Raw genomic sequence first — 12,500 nt, 5'->3', positions numbered from 1 at the left:
TTACTATAAGTAGTGATTGTAGTGAAAGGGAGTCACGTCTCTCTCCTAGTTTCTTCTTCTCTGTTCCACTATTACTATAAGTATGAGTTATAGTTATTCACTCTTCTTCTGACCCCAGAGCCTCCTGTGCCCATCGCTCCCCCGCAGCTGACAGCGGTCGGCGCCACCTACATGTGGATCCAACTCAACGCTAACTCCATCAACGGAGACGGGCCAATCATCGACCGAGAGGTATTTCTATTTACTGATGGTTTATTGGTAGAAAACACATTGGCCACGTCCCAGAATGCACCTTCATTCTCTATATAGGGTGCTACTTCAATATGTCTTCAGTCAGACGTAGTGGCACTATATGAAGTGCCGTAAGCTATCAATGTTTTCCAATCCTGGTCCTTGGGGAACCATTTGTTTTTTGTTTTGCGTGATTCCATTTATGAAATACTTGATAATGAGTGAATTAGTTAAATGAAAAGTGTATTAGTGCCACGGTGGTAATAAGTAGAACTGTGAACCTCTTTGTGTCCTCAGCACCTGGATTCATTAGCCCTGGTGTATATACGGTAACTAACTTCCAACCTTAACCCAGGTGGAGTACCGTACCGTGTCAGGGACCATGTATGACCTGCAGCCTGTGGACAAGACCACCCATAAGATAGGTCACCTGACACCAGACACAGACTATGAGATCAGTGTGCTGTTGACCAGGCCCCTGGATGGAGGGACTGGGGCCCCCGGGCCTCCTCTCAGGGCCAGGACCAAGTGTGCTGGTGAGTCCTGAAGAAAGTTATATACTAAACACACATACACGTAACCTGTACCCCTACCCTGTAACCGGAAGTCCATACCACGTTACCCGTAACCCATAACCCGTACCCCTAACCTGTACCCCGTACCCATAACCCATACCCCTAACCTGTACCCCGTACCCCGTACCCCATAACCCATACCCCTAACCTGTACCCCGTACCCGTACCCCATAACCCATACCCCTAACCTGTACCCCGTACCCCATAACCCATACCCCTAACCTGTACCCCGTACCACGTAACCCGTACCCCTAACCTGTACCCCATACCATGTAAACCGTACCCCATAACCCATAATCTGTAACCAATAACCCGTAACCCGTAACCCGTAACCCATAACCCGTAAACAATAACCCATAACCCATAACCCATACCCCGTAGCCAATAGCCCGTAACCCGTAACCCATAACCTATAACCCGTAACCCATAACCCCACTCAAGGTCAGAACCAAGTATGACGTTGAGTCCTACCTTACACAGCTACTCAAATAGAGATGGTGGTACCGTTATGAATTGAGATCTATGCATGGTAACTTTCTCCTAACCAAAACAACACTGAACTTGTCAGGTTTTGAAGGAGGCGATCTCAATCATTTAATGAATCTTACTTTTAGCCAAGATTTCTGTTGTTGTTTGTGTATTGTGTTGACGTTTTGACAGCTGTCTGTTGTCAATCAGAGTGTCTACTTCAACAGCAACAGAGAACATCTGGTGTTATGGGTACTAACATTGTCACTTTAACGCAGGCATTAGCAGGGACGCCTTATATGTACACAAACGGTATGAAGACCCTTAATGATACAAATTGCCCTTCTCACAACATTAACCCCGCTAAATACTCCATGAATACCTTACTACAACCTTACTGCCTCCCCAATGACACTCTATTCTCTACACAGAGACCTGGTCAAAAATAGTGCACTATATAGGGAATAGAGTGTCATTTGGGACACAGTTCCAGCTCTACTTAGAGTAGGAAACAAACCCACAGCCTCAGCACTTTCTAATTCCATTTCCTGTCCAGAGAAGTGAAGTGCTGATGGAAATGAGATTTTCCTCCCTCCCGGCAGTGTGTCGTAACCAGGGCCGTAACCAAGGCCCTGACCCCCTTGGTGAAGGTCGTTTTCCTGCTTCTCATTTTGGGGCTGTGTGATAGGCTGATGGGGATGGATGGTCGCTACCTGGTTAGCCTTCATAGCGGGGCCTGGCGCTGTAGCTCTCGCTCTCGCTCTCTCTCTCTCTCTCGCTCTCACACAGACACACACACCCTCCCTCCCCCCTTGCCCCCACCTTCTCCCCCTCCACCCCCCATCCCACCACCCTCTCCCCCTCCCTCCATCCCACCACCCTCTCCTCTCCCCCTCCATCTCCCCCTCCATCCCACCACCCTCTCCCCCTCCATCCCACCACCCTCTCCCCCTCCATCCCACCACCCTCTCCCCCTCCATCCCACCACCCTCTCCCCCTCCATCCCACCACCCTCTCCCCCTCCATCCCTCCACCCACCACCCTCTCCCCCTCCATCCTCCCCTCCCTCCACCCTCCATCCCTCCACCCTCTCCCCCTCCATCCCTCCACCCTCTCCCCCTCTCCCCATCCATCCCTCCACCCTCTCCCCCTCCATCCCACCACCCTCTGCCCCTCCATCCTCCCTCCCACCACCCTCTCCCCATCCATCCCTCCACCCTCTCCCCATCCATCCCTCCACCCTCTCCCCCTCCATCCCACCACCCTCTCCCCCTTCATCCTCCCTCCATCCCTCTCCCCATCCATCCCTCCCCCTCTCCCCATCCATCCCTCCCCCATCCCCATCCATCCCTCCACCCTCTCCCCCTCCATCCTCCCTCCATCCCTCTCCCCCTCCACCCTCTTCCCCTCCACCCTCTCCCCCTCATCCCCCATCCATCCCCCTCCATCCCTCCACCCTCCCCTCCACCCTCTCCCACTCCATCCTCCACCCTCTCCCACTCCATCCTTCCACCCTCTCCCACTCCATCCTTCCACCCTATTCCCACTCCATCCTTCCACCCTCTCCCCCTCCACCCTCTCCCCCTCCACCCTCTCCCCCTCCATCCCTCCACCCTCTTCCCCTCCACCCTCTCCCCCTCCACCCTCTTCCCCTCCACCCTCTTCCCCTCCACCCTCTTCCCCTCCACCCTCTCCCCCTCCACCCCTCCCCCTCCATCCCTCCACCCTCTTCATCCCTCCACCCTCTTCCCTCTCTCCATCCCCAGTCAAAGGAGATTGATGTTTGAGGAAGCGCCTCTTGATCTTGTCTGGCTCTCTGCTGGTCGTTCACACACACACACACACACACACACACACACACACACACACACACACACACACACACACACACACACACACACACACACTGACAGTCCGGCCTCACAGAGCACCTAATTGAACGGTTGAGGCTCAGAGGGCAGCTCTATACATCACTGTTCTTGTAGACGGAGACACACACACACACACACACTCTCACTCTCCCAGGGCAGCTCCATAGATCACTGTGGTAATAGACAGATCCATAGTCTCTCTCTGCACTGCGGCTGGAGAAGGTTTTAATGGAAGCGTGTGAGACAGGACTGTGCTTTATAGCCGTGTGTGTGCATGCGTGTCTGTAATTTACAGCGCCGCGTCTGTCCGATGTTTGTTATTATTTATAGTCATTGCTACTCGGTCGCATTATGAATTGAGTAATATTTCCATTGACAAATATACGCGTTAAATCTTTAGAAAAATTGGGAAATTATAATACAACGATGAATGGGAGGGATGAATGGGAGGGATGAATGGGAGGGATGAATGGGAGGATGAATGGGAGAATGAATGGGAGGATGAATGGGAGGATGAATGGGAGGATGAATGGGAGGATGAATGGGAGGATGAATGGGAGGATGAATGGGGGATGAATGGGAGGATGAATGGGAGGGATGAATGGGAGGGATGAATGGGAGGATGAATGGGAGGGACGAATGGGAGAGGATGAATGGGACGGATGAATGGGAGAGGATGAATGGGAGAGGATGAATGGGAGAGGATGAATGGGAGAGGATGAATGGGAGAGGATGAATGGGAGAGGATGAATGGGAGAGGATGAATGGGAGAGGGTGAATGGGAGGGATGAATGGGAGGGATGAATGGGAGGATGAATGGGAGGGATGAATGGGAGGATGAATGGGAGGGATGAATGGGAGGATGAATGGGAGGGATGAATGGGAGGGATGAATGGGAAAATCAAATCAAATCAAATTTTATTTGTCACATACACATGGTTGGCAGATGTTAATGCGAGTGTAGCGAAATGCTTGTGCTTCTAGTTCTGACAATGCAGTAATAACCAACAAGTAATCTAGCTAACAATTCCAAAACTACTACCTTATAGACACAAGTGTAAGGGGATAAAGAATATGTACATAAAGATATATGAATGAGTGATGGTACAGAGCAGCATAGGCAAGATACAGTAGATGATATCGAGTACAGTATATACATATGAGATGAGTATGTAAACCAAGTGGCATAGTTAAAGTGGCTAGTGATACATGTATTACATAAGGATGCAGTCGATGATATAGAGTACAGTATATACATATACATATGAGATGAATAATGTAGGGTATGTATGGGAGGATGGCAGAGGATGCATGGGAGGGATGAATGGGAGGGATGAATGGGAGGGATGAATGGGAGGGATGAATGGGAGGGATGAATGGGAGGATGAATGGGAGGGATGAATGGGAGGATGAATGGGAGGATGAATGGGAGGGATGAATGGGAGGATGAATGGGAGGGATGAATGGGAGGATGAATGGGAGGATGAATGGGAGGATGAATGGGAGGATGAATGGGAGGATGAATGGGGAGGATGAATGGGAGGGATGAATGGGAGGATGAATGGGAGGGATGAATGGGAGGATGAATGGGAGGGATGAATGGGAGGGATGAATGGGAGGGATGAATGGGAGGATGAATGGGAGGATGAATGGGAGGATGAATGGGAGGATGAATGGGAGGATGAATGGGAGGATGAATGGGAGGGATGCATGGGAGGGATGAATGGGAGGGATGCATGGGAGGGATGAATGGGAGGATGAATGGGAGGGATGAATGGGAGGATGAATGGGAGGATGAATGGGAGGATGAATGGGAGGATGAATGGGAGGATGAATGGGAGAGGATGAATGGGAGGGATGAATGGGAGGATGAATGGGAGGGATGAATGGGAGGATGAATGGGAGGATGAATGGGAGGGTGAATGGGAGGATGAATGGGAGGATGAATGGGAGGATGAATGGGAGGATGAATGGGAGGATGAATGGGAGGATGAATGGGAGGATGGCAGAGGATGCATGGGAGGGATGAATGGGAGGATGAATGGGAGGATGAATGGGAGGATGAATGGGAGGGATGAATGGGAGGATGAATGGGAGGGATCCCCTTCAAAGTTGAAATGTTTCTTCTTCTCAAAATTTTTTTTTATATATTCTTTGTGGTCTTTTTCCCCATTGTTATGTAACTCAAGTGGGTTGTACAGTAATTCTGACAACTGGGAGCCCATCTCATTGTGCTTTTGACCTTTCAGTATAGAGACATACATTAACTATCTTGACAAGCCTTTCAGTATAGAGACATACATTACCTTTCTTTCATCATGACACAAGCTACAGTGAGATGTTTCCTCTACTGCAGCCGTGGGCCAGACATTGAGATGTTTCCTCTACTGCAGCCGTGGGCCAGACAGTGAGATGTTTCCTCTACTGCAGCCGTGGGCCAGACAGTGAGATGTTTCCTCTACTGCAGCCGTGGGCCAGACAGTGGATGTTTCCTCTACTGCAGCCATGGGCCAGACAGTGGGATGTTTCCTCTACTGCAGCCGTGGGCCAGACAGTGGGATGTTTCCTCTACTGCAGCCATGGGCCAGACAGTGAGATGTTTCCTCTACTGCAGCCCGTGGGCCAGACAGTGAGATGTTTCCTCTACTGCAGCCCGTGGGCCAGACAGTGAGATGTTTCCTCTACTGCAGCCCGTGGGCCAGACAGTGAGATGTTTCCTCTACTGCAGCCGTGGGCCAGACAGTGAGATGTTTCCTCTACTGCAGCCCGTGGGCCAGACAGTGAGATGTTTCCTCTACTGCAGCCCGTGGGCCAGACAGTGAGATGTTTCCTCTACTGCAGCCCGTGGGCCAGACAGTGAGATGTTTCCTCTACTGCAGACTCGATTTTTATAGGAATACCCCCCTCGGAAGCCATCTTGTGTTTTTCCCATTAGTCCACTGTTAATACAATCCCCACAACATGGTGCATGTCAGCAGCCAACTTTCCAAAAGCACTTTAGTAGTTTCCTTTCTCTTCGGCAACTGAGTTAAGAAGGACGCCTTTAACTTTGTATTGACTGGGTGTATTGATACACCAGACAAATTCTATAATAGTTTGTAAGCTTTCCAATGATATCAAACTCAACCGTTTATCTTTTCCAATGAGGAAAATATGGCTGTCTCATGGTAGTGAGGTCAAAACCTTGCCTTTAACCATCCTATTTTAAAGTACAGGAGGATCTTTTGGGCTCCCGAGTGGCGCAGCGGTCTAAAGGCACTGCATCTCAGTGCTAGAGGCGTCACTACAGACCCTGGTTCGATTCCAGGCTGTATCACAGCGGTCTAAAGGCACTGCATCTCAGTGCTAGAGGCGTCACTACAGACCCTGGTTCGATTCCAGGCTGTATTACAGCGGTCTAAAGGCACTGCATCTCAGTGCTAGAGGCGTCACTACAGACCCTGGTTCGATTCCAGGCTGTATCACAGCGGTCTAAAGGCACTGCATCTCAGTGCTAGAGGCGTCAATACAGACCCTGGTTCGATTCCAGGCTGTATCACAACCCGCCGTGATTGGGAGTCCCATAGGGCGGCACACAATTGGCCCAGCGTCGTCCGGGTTAGTGTTTGGTCGGGGTATTTCTTCATTGTAAAAAAATTATTATACTGATTTAGTTAGCCCTGTACAACAGAACCAATGGGTCCATGTTCTACTGATTTAGTTAGCCCTGTACAACAGAACCAATGGGTCCATGTTCTACTGATTTAGTTAGCCCTGTACAACAGAACCAATGGGTCCATGTTCTACTGATTTAGTTAGCCCTGTACAACAGAACCAATGGGTCCATGTTCTACTGATTTAGTTAGCCCTGTACAACAGAACCAATGGGTCCATGTTCTACTGATTTAGTTAGCCCTGTACAACAGAACCAATGGGTCCATGTTACTGTTGTGTTATGAGTTGTCACGAAAGGCTTTACAGTTACCCCAGGGTCCTATCGCTAAGTGCACTTACCTACTGACCTCCCATCAGGTGGTGGGCAGGTATAGCAGGATGCATTATGGGATTGACAGACGGGTTTACACAGGGAACGGGTTTACACAGGGAACAGTCTTCTCCATCCACTGTAGGGAAGAAAAAGTAGTCGTGGGTGAACAGGGAGTACAGGAGAGGGCTCAGAACGCACCCTTGTGGGGCCCCAGTGTTGAGGATCAGCGGGGAGGAGATGTTGGAGATGTTGTTGTCTACCCAGGGTCTGGAGGGTACTATGGTGTTGAATGCCGAGCTGTAGTCGATGAACAGCATTCTCACATAGGTATTCCTCTTGTCCAGATGGGTTAGGGCAGTGTGCAGTGTGGTTGAGATTGCATCGTCTGTGGACCTATTTGGGCGGTAAGCAAATTGGAGTGGGTCTAGGGTGTCAGGTAGGGTGGAGGTGATATGGTCCTTGACTAGTCTCTCAAAGCACTTCATGATGACGGATGTGAGTGCTACGGGGCGGTAGTCGTTTAGCTCAGTTCCCTTAGCTTTCTTGGGAACAGGAACAATGGTGGCCCTCTTGAAGCATGTGGGAACAGCAGACTGGTATAGGGATTGATTGAATATGCTACAATGAATGCAGCCTCCGGATAAATCGTTTCCAGTTTGCAGAGAGTTAAATAAAGTTCGTTCAGAGCCATCGATGTGTCTGCTTGGGGGGGGGTATATACGGCTGTGATTATAATCAAAGAGAATTCTCTTGGTAGATAATGCGGTCTACATTTGATTGTGAGGAATTCTAAATCAGGTGAACAGAAGGATTTGAGTTCCTGTATGTTTCTTTCATCACACCATGTCACGTTAGTCATAAGGCATACGCCCCCGCCCCTCTTCTTACCAGAAAGATGTTTGTTTCTGTCCGCGCGATGCGTGGATTGGTTCTATTCTCTCAGAATCAGCTTGGGCTGAGTTGTTACAGCTTGGGCTGAGTTGTTACAGCTTGGGCTGAGTTGTTACAGCTTGGGCTGAGTTGTTACAGCTTGGGCTGAGTTGTTAACTCTAGTTGAAGAACATGTAGAGGACATGAGTCTGGTACATGGTTGCTCGTGGTCTCGTGATAGAAAGCCCTGCCTACGACATAATCAGTGCCAACGGCCCAAAAGGGAATTTAGTCTTGGTTAAAATGGTTAAGGCATTGTTCCTCCTGCGGTTCACACCCCGCTCGTGACACACACACAGACTCCAGTGAGTCTCTCCCCTCCCCTCCTCTGCTCTCCAATGACCCTCACCACCCATCTGTTGACTGTATCTACACTGACCCTCACCACCCATCTGTTGACTGTATCTAAACCCACCTACATGACTGACCTCTGTTGACTGTATCTACACTGACCCTCACCACCCATCTGTTGACTGTATCTACACTGACCCTCACCACCCATCTGTTGACTGTATCTACACTGACCCTCACCACCCATCTGTTGACTGTATCTACACTGACCCTCACCACCCATCTGTTGACTGTATCTACACTGACCCTCACCACCCATCTGTTGACTGTATCTACACTGACCCTCACCACCCATCTGTTGACTGTATCTACACTGACCCTCACCACCCATCTGTTGACTGTATCTACACTGACCCTCACCACCCATCTGTTGACTGTATCTACACTGACCCTCACCACCCATCTGTTGACTGTATCTACACTGACCCTCACCACCCATCTGTTGACTGTATCTACACTGACCCCCTCACCACACCCATCTGTTGACTGTATCTACACTGACCCTCACCACCCATCTGTTGACTCTACATGACCCTCACCACCCATCTGTTGACTGACCCTCACCACCCATCTGTTGACTGACCCTCACCACCCATCTGTTGACTGTATCTACACTGACCCTCACCACCCATCTGTTGACACTGACCCTCACCACCCATCTGTTGACTGTATCTACACTGACCCTCACCACCCATCTGTTGACTGTATCTAAACTGACCCTCACCACCCATCTGTTGACTGTATCAACACTGACCCTGACCCTCACCACCACCCATCTGTTGACTGTATCTACACTGACCCTCACCACCCATCTGTTGACTGTATCTACACTGACCCTCACCACCCATCTGTTGACTGTATCTACACTGACCCTCACCACCCATCTGTTGACTGTATCTACACTGACCCTCACCACCCATCTGTTGACTGTATCTACACTGACCCTCACCACCCATCTGTTGACTGTATCTACACTGACCCTCACCACCCATCTGTTGACTGTATCTACACTGACCCTCACCACCCATCTGTTGACTGTATCTACACTGACCCTCACCACCCATCTGTTGACTGTATCTACACTGACCCTCACCACCCATCTGTTGACTGTATCTAAACTGACCCTCACCACCCATCTGTTGACTGTATCAACACTGACCCTCACCACCCATCTGTTGACTGTATCTAAACTGACCCTCACCACCCATCTGTTGACTGTATCTACACTGACCCTCATCACCCATCTGTTGACTGTATCTAAACTGACCCTCACCACCCATCTGTTGACTGTATCTACACTGACCCTCACCACCCATCTGTTGACTGTATCTACACTGACCCTCACCACCCATCTGTTGACTGTATCTACACTGACCCTCACCACCCATCTGTTGACTGTATCTACACTGACCTACACTGACCCACCACCCATCTGTTCACCCATCTGTTGACTGTATCTAAACTGACCCTCACCACCCATCTGTTGACTGTATCTACACTGACCCTCACCACCCATCTGTTGACTGTATCTACACTGACCCTCACCACCCATCTGTTGACTGTATCTACACTGACCCTCACCACCCATCTGTTGACTGTATCTACACTGACCCTCACCACCCATCTGTTGACTGTATCTACACTGACCCTCATCACCCATCTGTTGACTGTATCTAAACTGACCCTCACCACCCATCTGTTGACTGTATCTACACTGACCCTCACCACCCATCTGTTGACTGTATCTAAACCGACCTACGTGACTGACATTTGTTTTACCATGCCAACCCCAAGCCTCCATCTCTGAATCCTCTCCATCAGCCCTGGCCGACTACGCCACATGGCAGTGTAGTCTCATCATGTATGGTTTCATATTTACCATTCAGGTTGGCTGTATGATGCTATTTAAAACAGGGGAAGGGGATTGCGCTAACCACAATGAGTGTAATGCTGATTCCAACCCTCCAGTATAATTTCAGTTCCTCCCGGGAACCTCTGACTCAGAGAGAAGGAGCAGATAAACTGAGGGACCTCTGCGCTCAACAACAACACTGAGTTTCAGTGCACTATACAGGAAATAGGGACTCTGGTCGAATGCAGTGCACTCTACAGGAAATAGGGACTCTGGTCGAACGCAGTGCGCTCTACAGGAAATAGGGACTCTGGTCGAACGCAGTGCACTCTACAGGAAATAGGGACTCTGGTCGAACGCAGTGCACTCTACAGGAAATAGGGACTCTGGTCGAACGCAGTGCACTCTACAGGAAATAGGGACTCTGGTCTGGTCGAACGCAGTGCACTCTACAGGAAATAGGGACTCTGGTCGAACGCAGTGCACTCTACAGGAAATAGGAACTCTGGTCTGGTCGAACGCAGTGCACTCTACAGGAAATAGGGACTCTGGTCGAACGCAGTATATAGGATTCCATTTGGGATGTAGACCTTGTCCCTAAGGCTGAGTCCCTAAGGCTGAGTCCCTAAGGCTGAGTCCCTAAGGCTGAGCTGCTGCAACGACACACCAGGCCGTTCTGATGAGAAGAGAGGAGGGAGGAGTTTAGTGGGATTAACGTTTCCCCCCCTCCCCGTCTAATTAATCCCATTGTTGCCTTTTGAAGTCTGAATAGAGAGTCACTCCTACCTCTGGGCTCCAGATAACATTGGTTTGTCTCCCGCTGATTGGTCCCTGGTCATGTGACCTATAGACTTCCTATAGTGTCTGAGGCAAGGTGAATGAATACCTGGGCATTGAATTTGTGTCCTTTTGTCAGGCAGAGAAAAAGCAGTATAGATTGAGTTTGGTGTTGTGGTTGGAGGAGCGGAGGGAGGAGAGGAGGACAGGAGGAAGGCTATCAGTGAGGAGGGAGGAGAGGAAGAGAGGAAGGCTATCAGAGAGGAGCGGAGGAGAAGAGGAGGAGAGGAGGAAGGCTATCAGAAAGGAGGAGCGGAGGGAGGAGAGGAGGAAGGCTATCAGAGAGGAGGAGCAGAGGGGGAGAGGAGGAAGGCTATCAGAGAGGAGGAGCCGAGGGAGGAGAGGAGGAGAGGCGGAAGGCTATCAGATGGGAGGAGAGGAGGAGAAGAGGAAGGCTATTGGAGAGGAGGAAGGCTATCAGAGTGGAGGAGAGGAAGAGAGGAGGAGAGTAGAGGAGGAAGACTATCGGAGAGGAGAGGAGGAAGGCTATCGGAGAGGAGAGGAGGAAGGCTATCGAAGAGGAGAGGAGGAGAGGAGCAAGGCTATTGGAGAGGAGGAGAGGAGGAGAGGAGGAGGAGAGGAGGAAGGCTATCAGAGGGGAGGAGAGGAAGAGTTGAGGTGAGGAGAGGAGGAATAATATCGGAGAGGAGGAGAGGAGAGGAGGAAGGCTATTGGAGGAGAGGAGAGGATGAAGGCTATTGGAGAGGAGAAGAAGAGGAGGAGAGGAGAGGAGGGAGGAGAGGAGAGGAGGAAGGCTATTGGAGAGGAGAAGAAGAGGAGAGGAGAGGAGGGAGGAGAGGAGAGGAGAGGAGGAAGGCTATTGGAGAGGAGAAGAGGAGGAGAGGAGAGGATGAAGGAGAGGATGAGAGGAGGAAGGCTATTGGAGAGGAGGGAGGAGAGGAGAGGAGTAAAGGAGGAGTAATACAACAACCACAAAAACATTGTCCGTTTCCCAAATGGCACCTATGTTCTATATAGTGCACCATTTAGGACAGAAACCCAGTTTATCGTGAGTAGTTTGAAGTAAAATAAGCTTCATTGTGTTGGCTGCTCAAGGTCTTTCTTCAAACAACAACTACTGCTGTTGTGTACTTCTGCATGAATGTATTTCTTGGTTGTTATAATTATTTATTTTTTCACACAACCTCTCCCTTCTTTTCTCCATCTCGTCTAGAAAAAGGGAATTGAAACACTGAACATCTGTGCACATCAAACTCCCCTTCTAGTTACCTCACTCCACCGCTTACCTAAAACATCCACACACAGCCACAGACACAAACACACAGCCACAGACACACACACACACACACACACACACACACACACACACACACACACACACACACACACACACACACACACACACACACACACACACACACAACATTCTTGCATGGCCTCTAAAATAATGCAGTACG

At 50.0% G+C, this 12,500-nt stretch overlaps 1 protein-coding gene across 1 annotated transcript in view; it reads left to right on the top strand.

Annotated features, from left to right (window-relative positions):
• Window positions 1-12,500, top strand: part of LOC112222543 (receptor-type tyrosine-protein phosphatase mu-like) — a 441,501-nt gene that overhangs the window by 118,131 nt on the left and 310,870 nt on the right. The window contains exons 6-7 of the mRNA XM_042329181.1: window positions 119-231; window positions 587-767. Of these exons, the coding sequence (XP_042185115.1) occupies window positions 119-231; window positions 587-767 (294 nt within the window). The remainder of the gene's footprint in view (window positions 1-118; window positions 232-586; window positions 768-12,500) is intronic.

This window comes from Oncorhynchus tshawytscha, linkage group LG10, assembly GCF_018296145.1.
Source record: "Oncorhynchus tshawytscha isolate Ot180627B linkage group LG10, Otsh_v2.0, whole genome shotgun sequence".
Classification (NCBI taxonomy): Eukaryota; Metazoa; Chordata; class Actinopteri; order Salmoniformes; family Salmonidae; genus Oncorhynchus; species Oncorhynchus tshawytscha.
The sequence above is the reverse complement of the archived record's forward strand: the minus strand, read 5'-3'. Positions and strand labels throughout refer to the sequence as shown.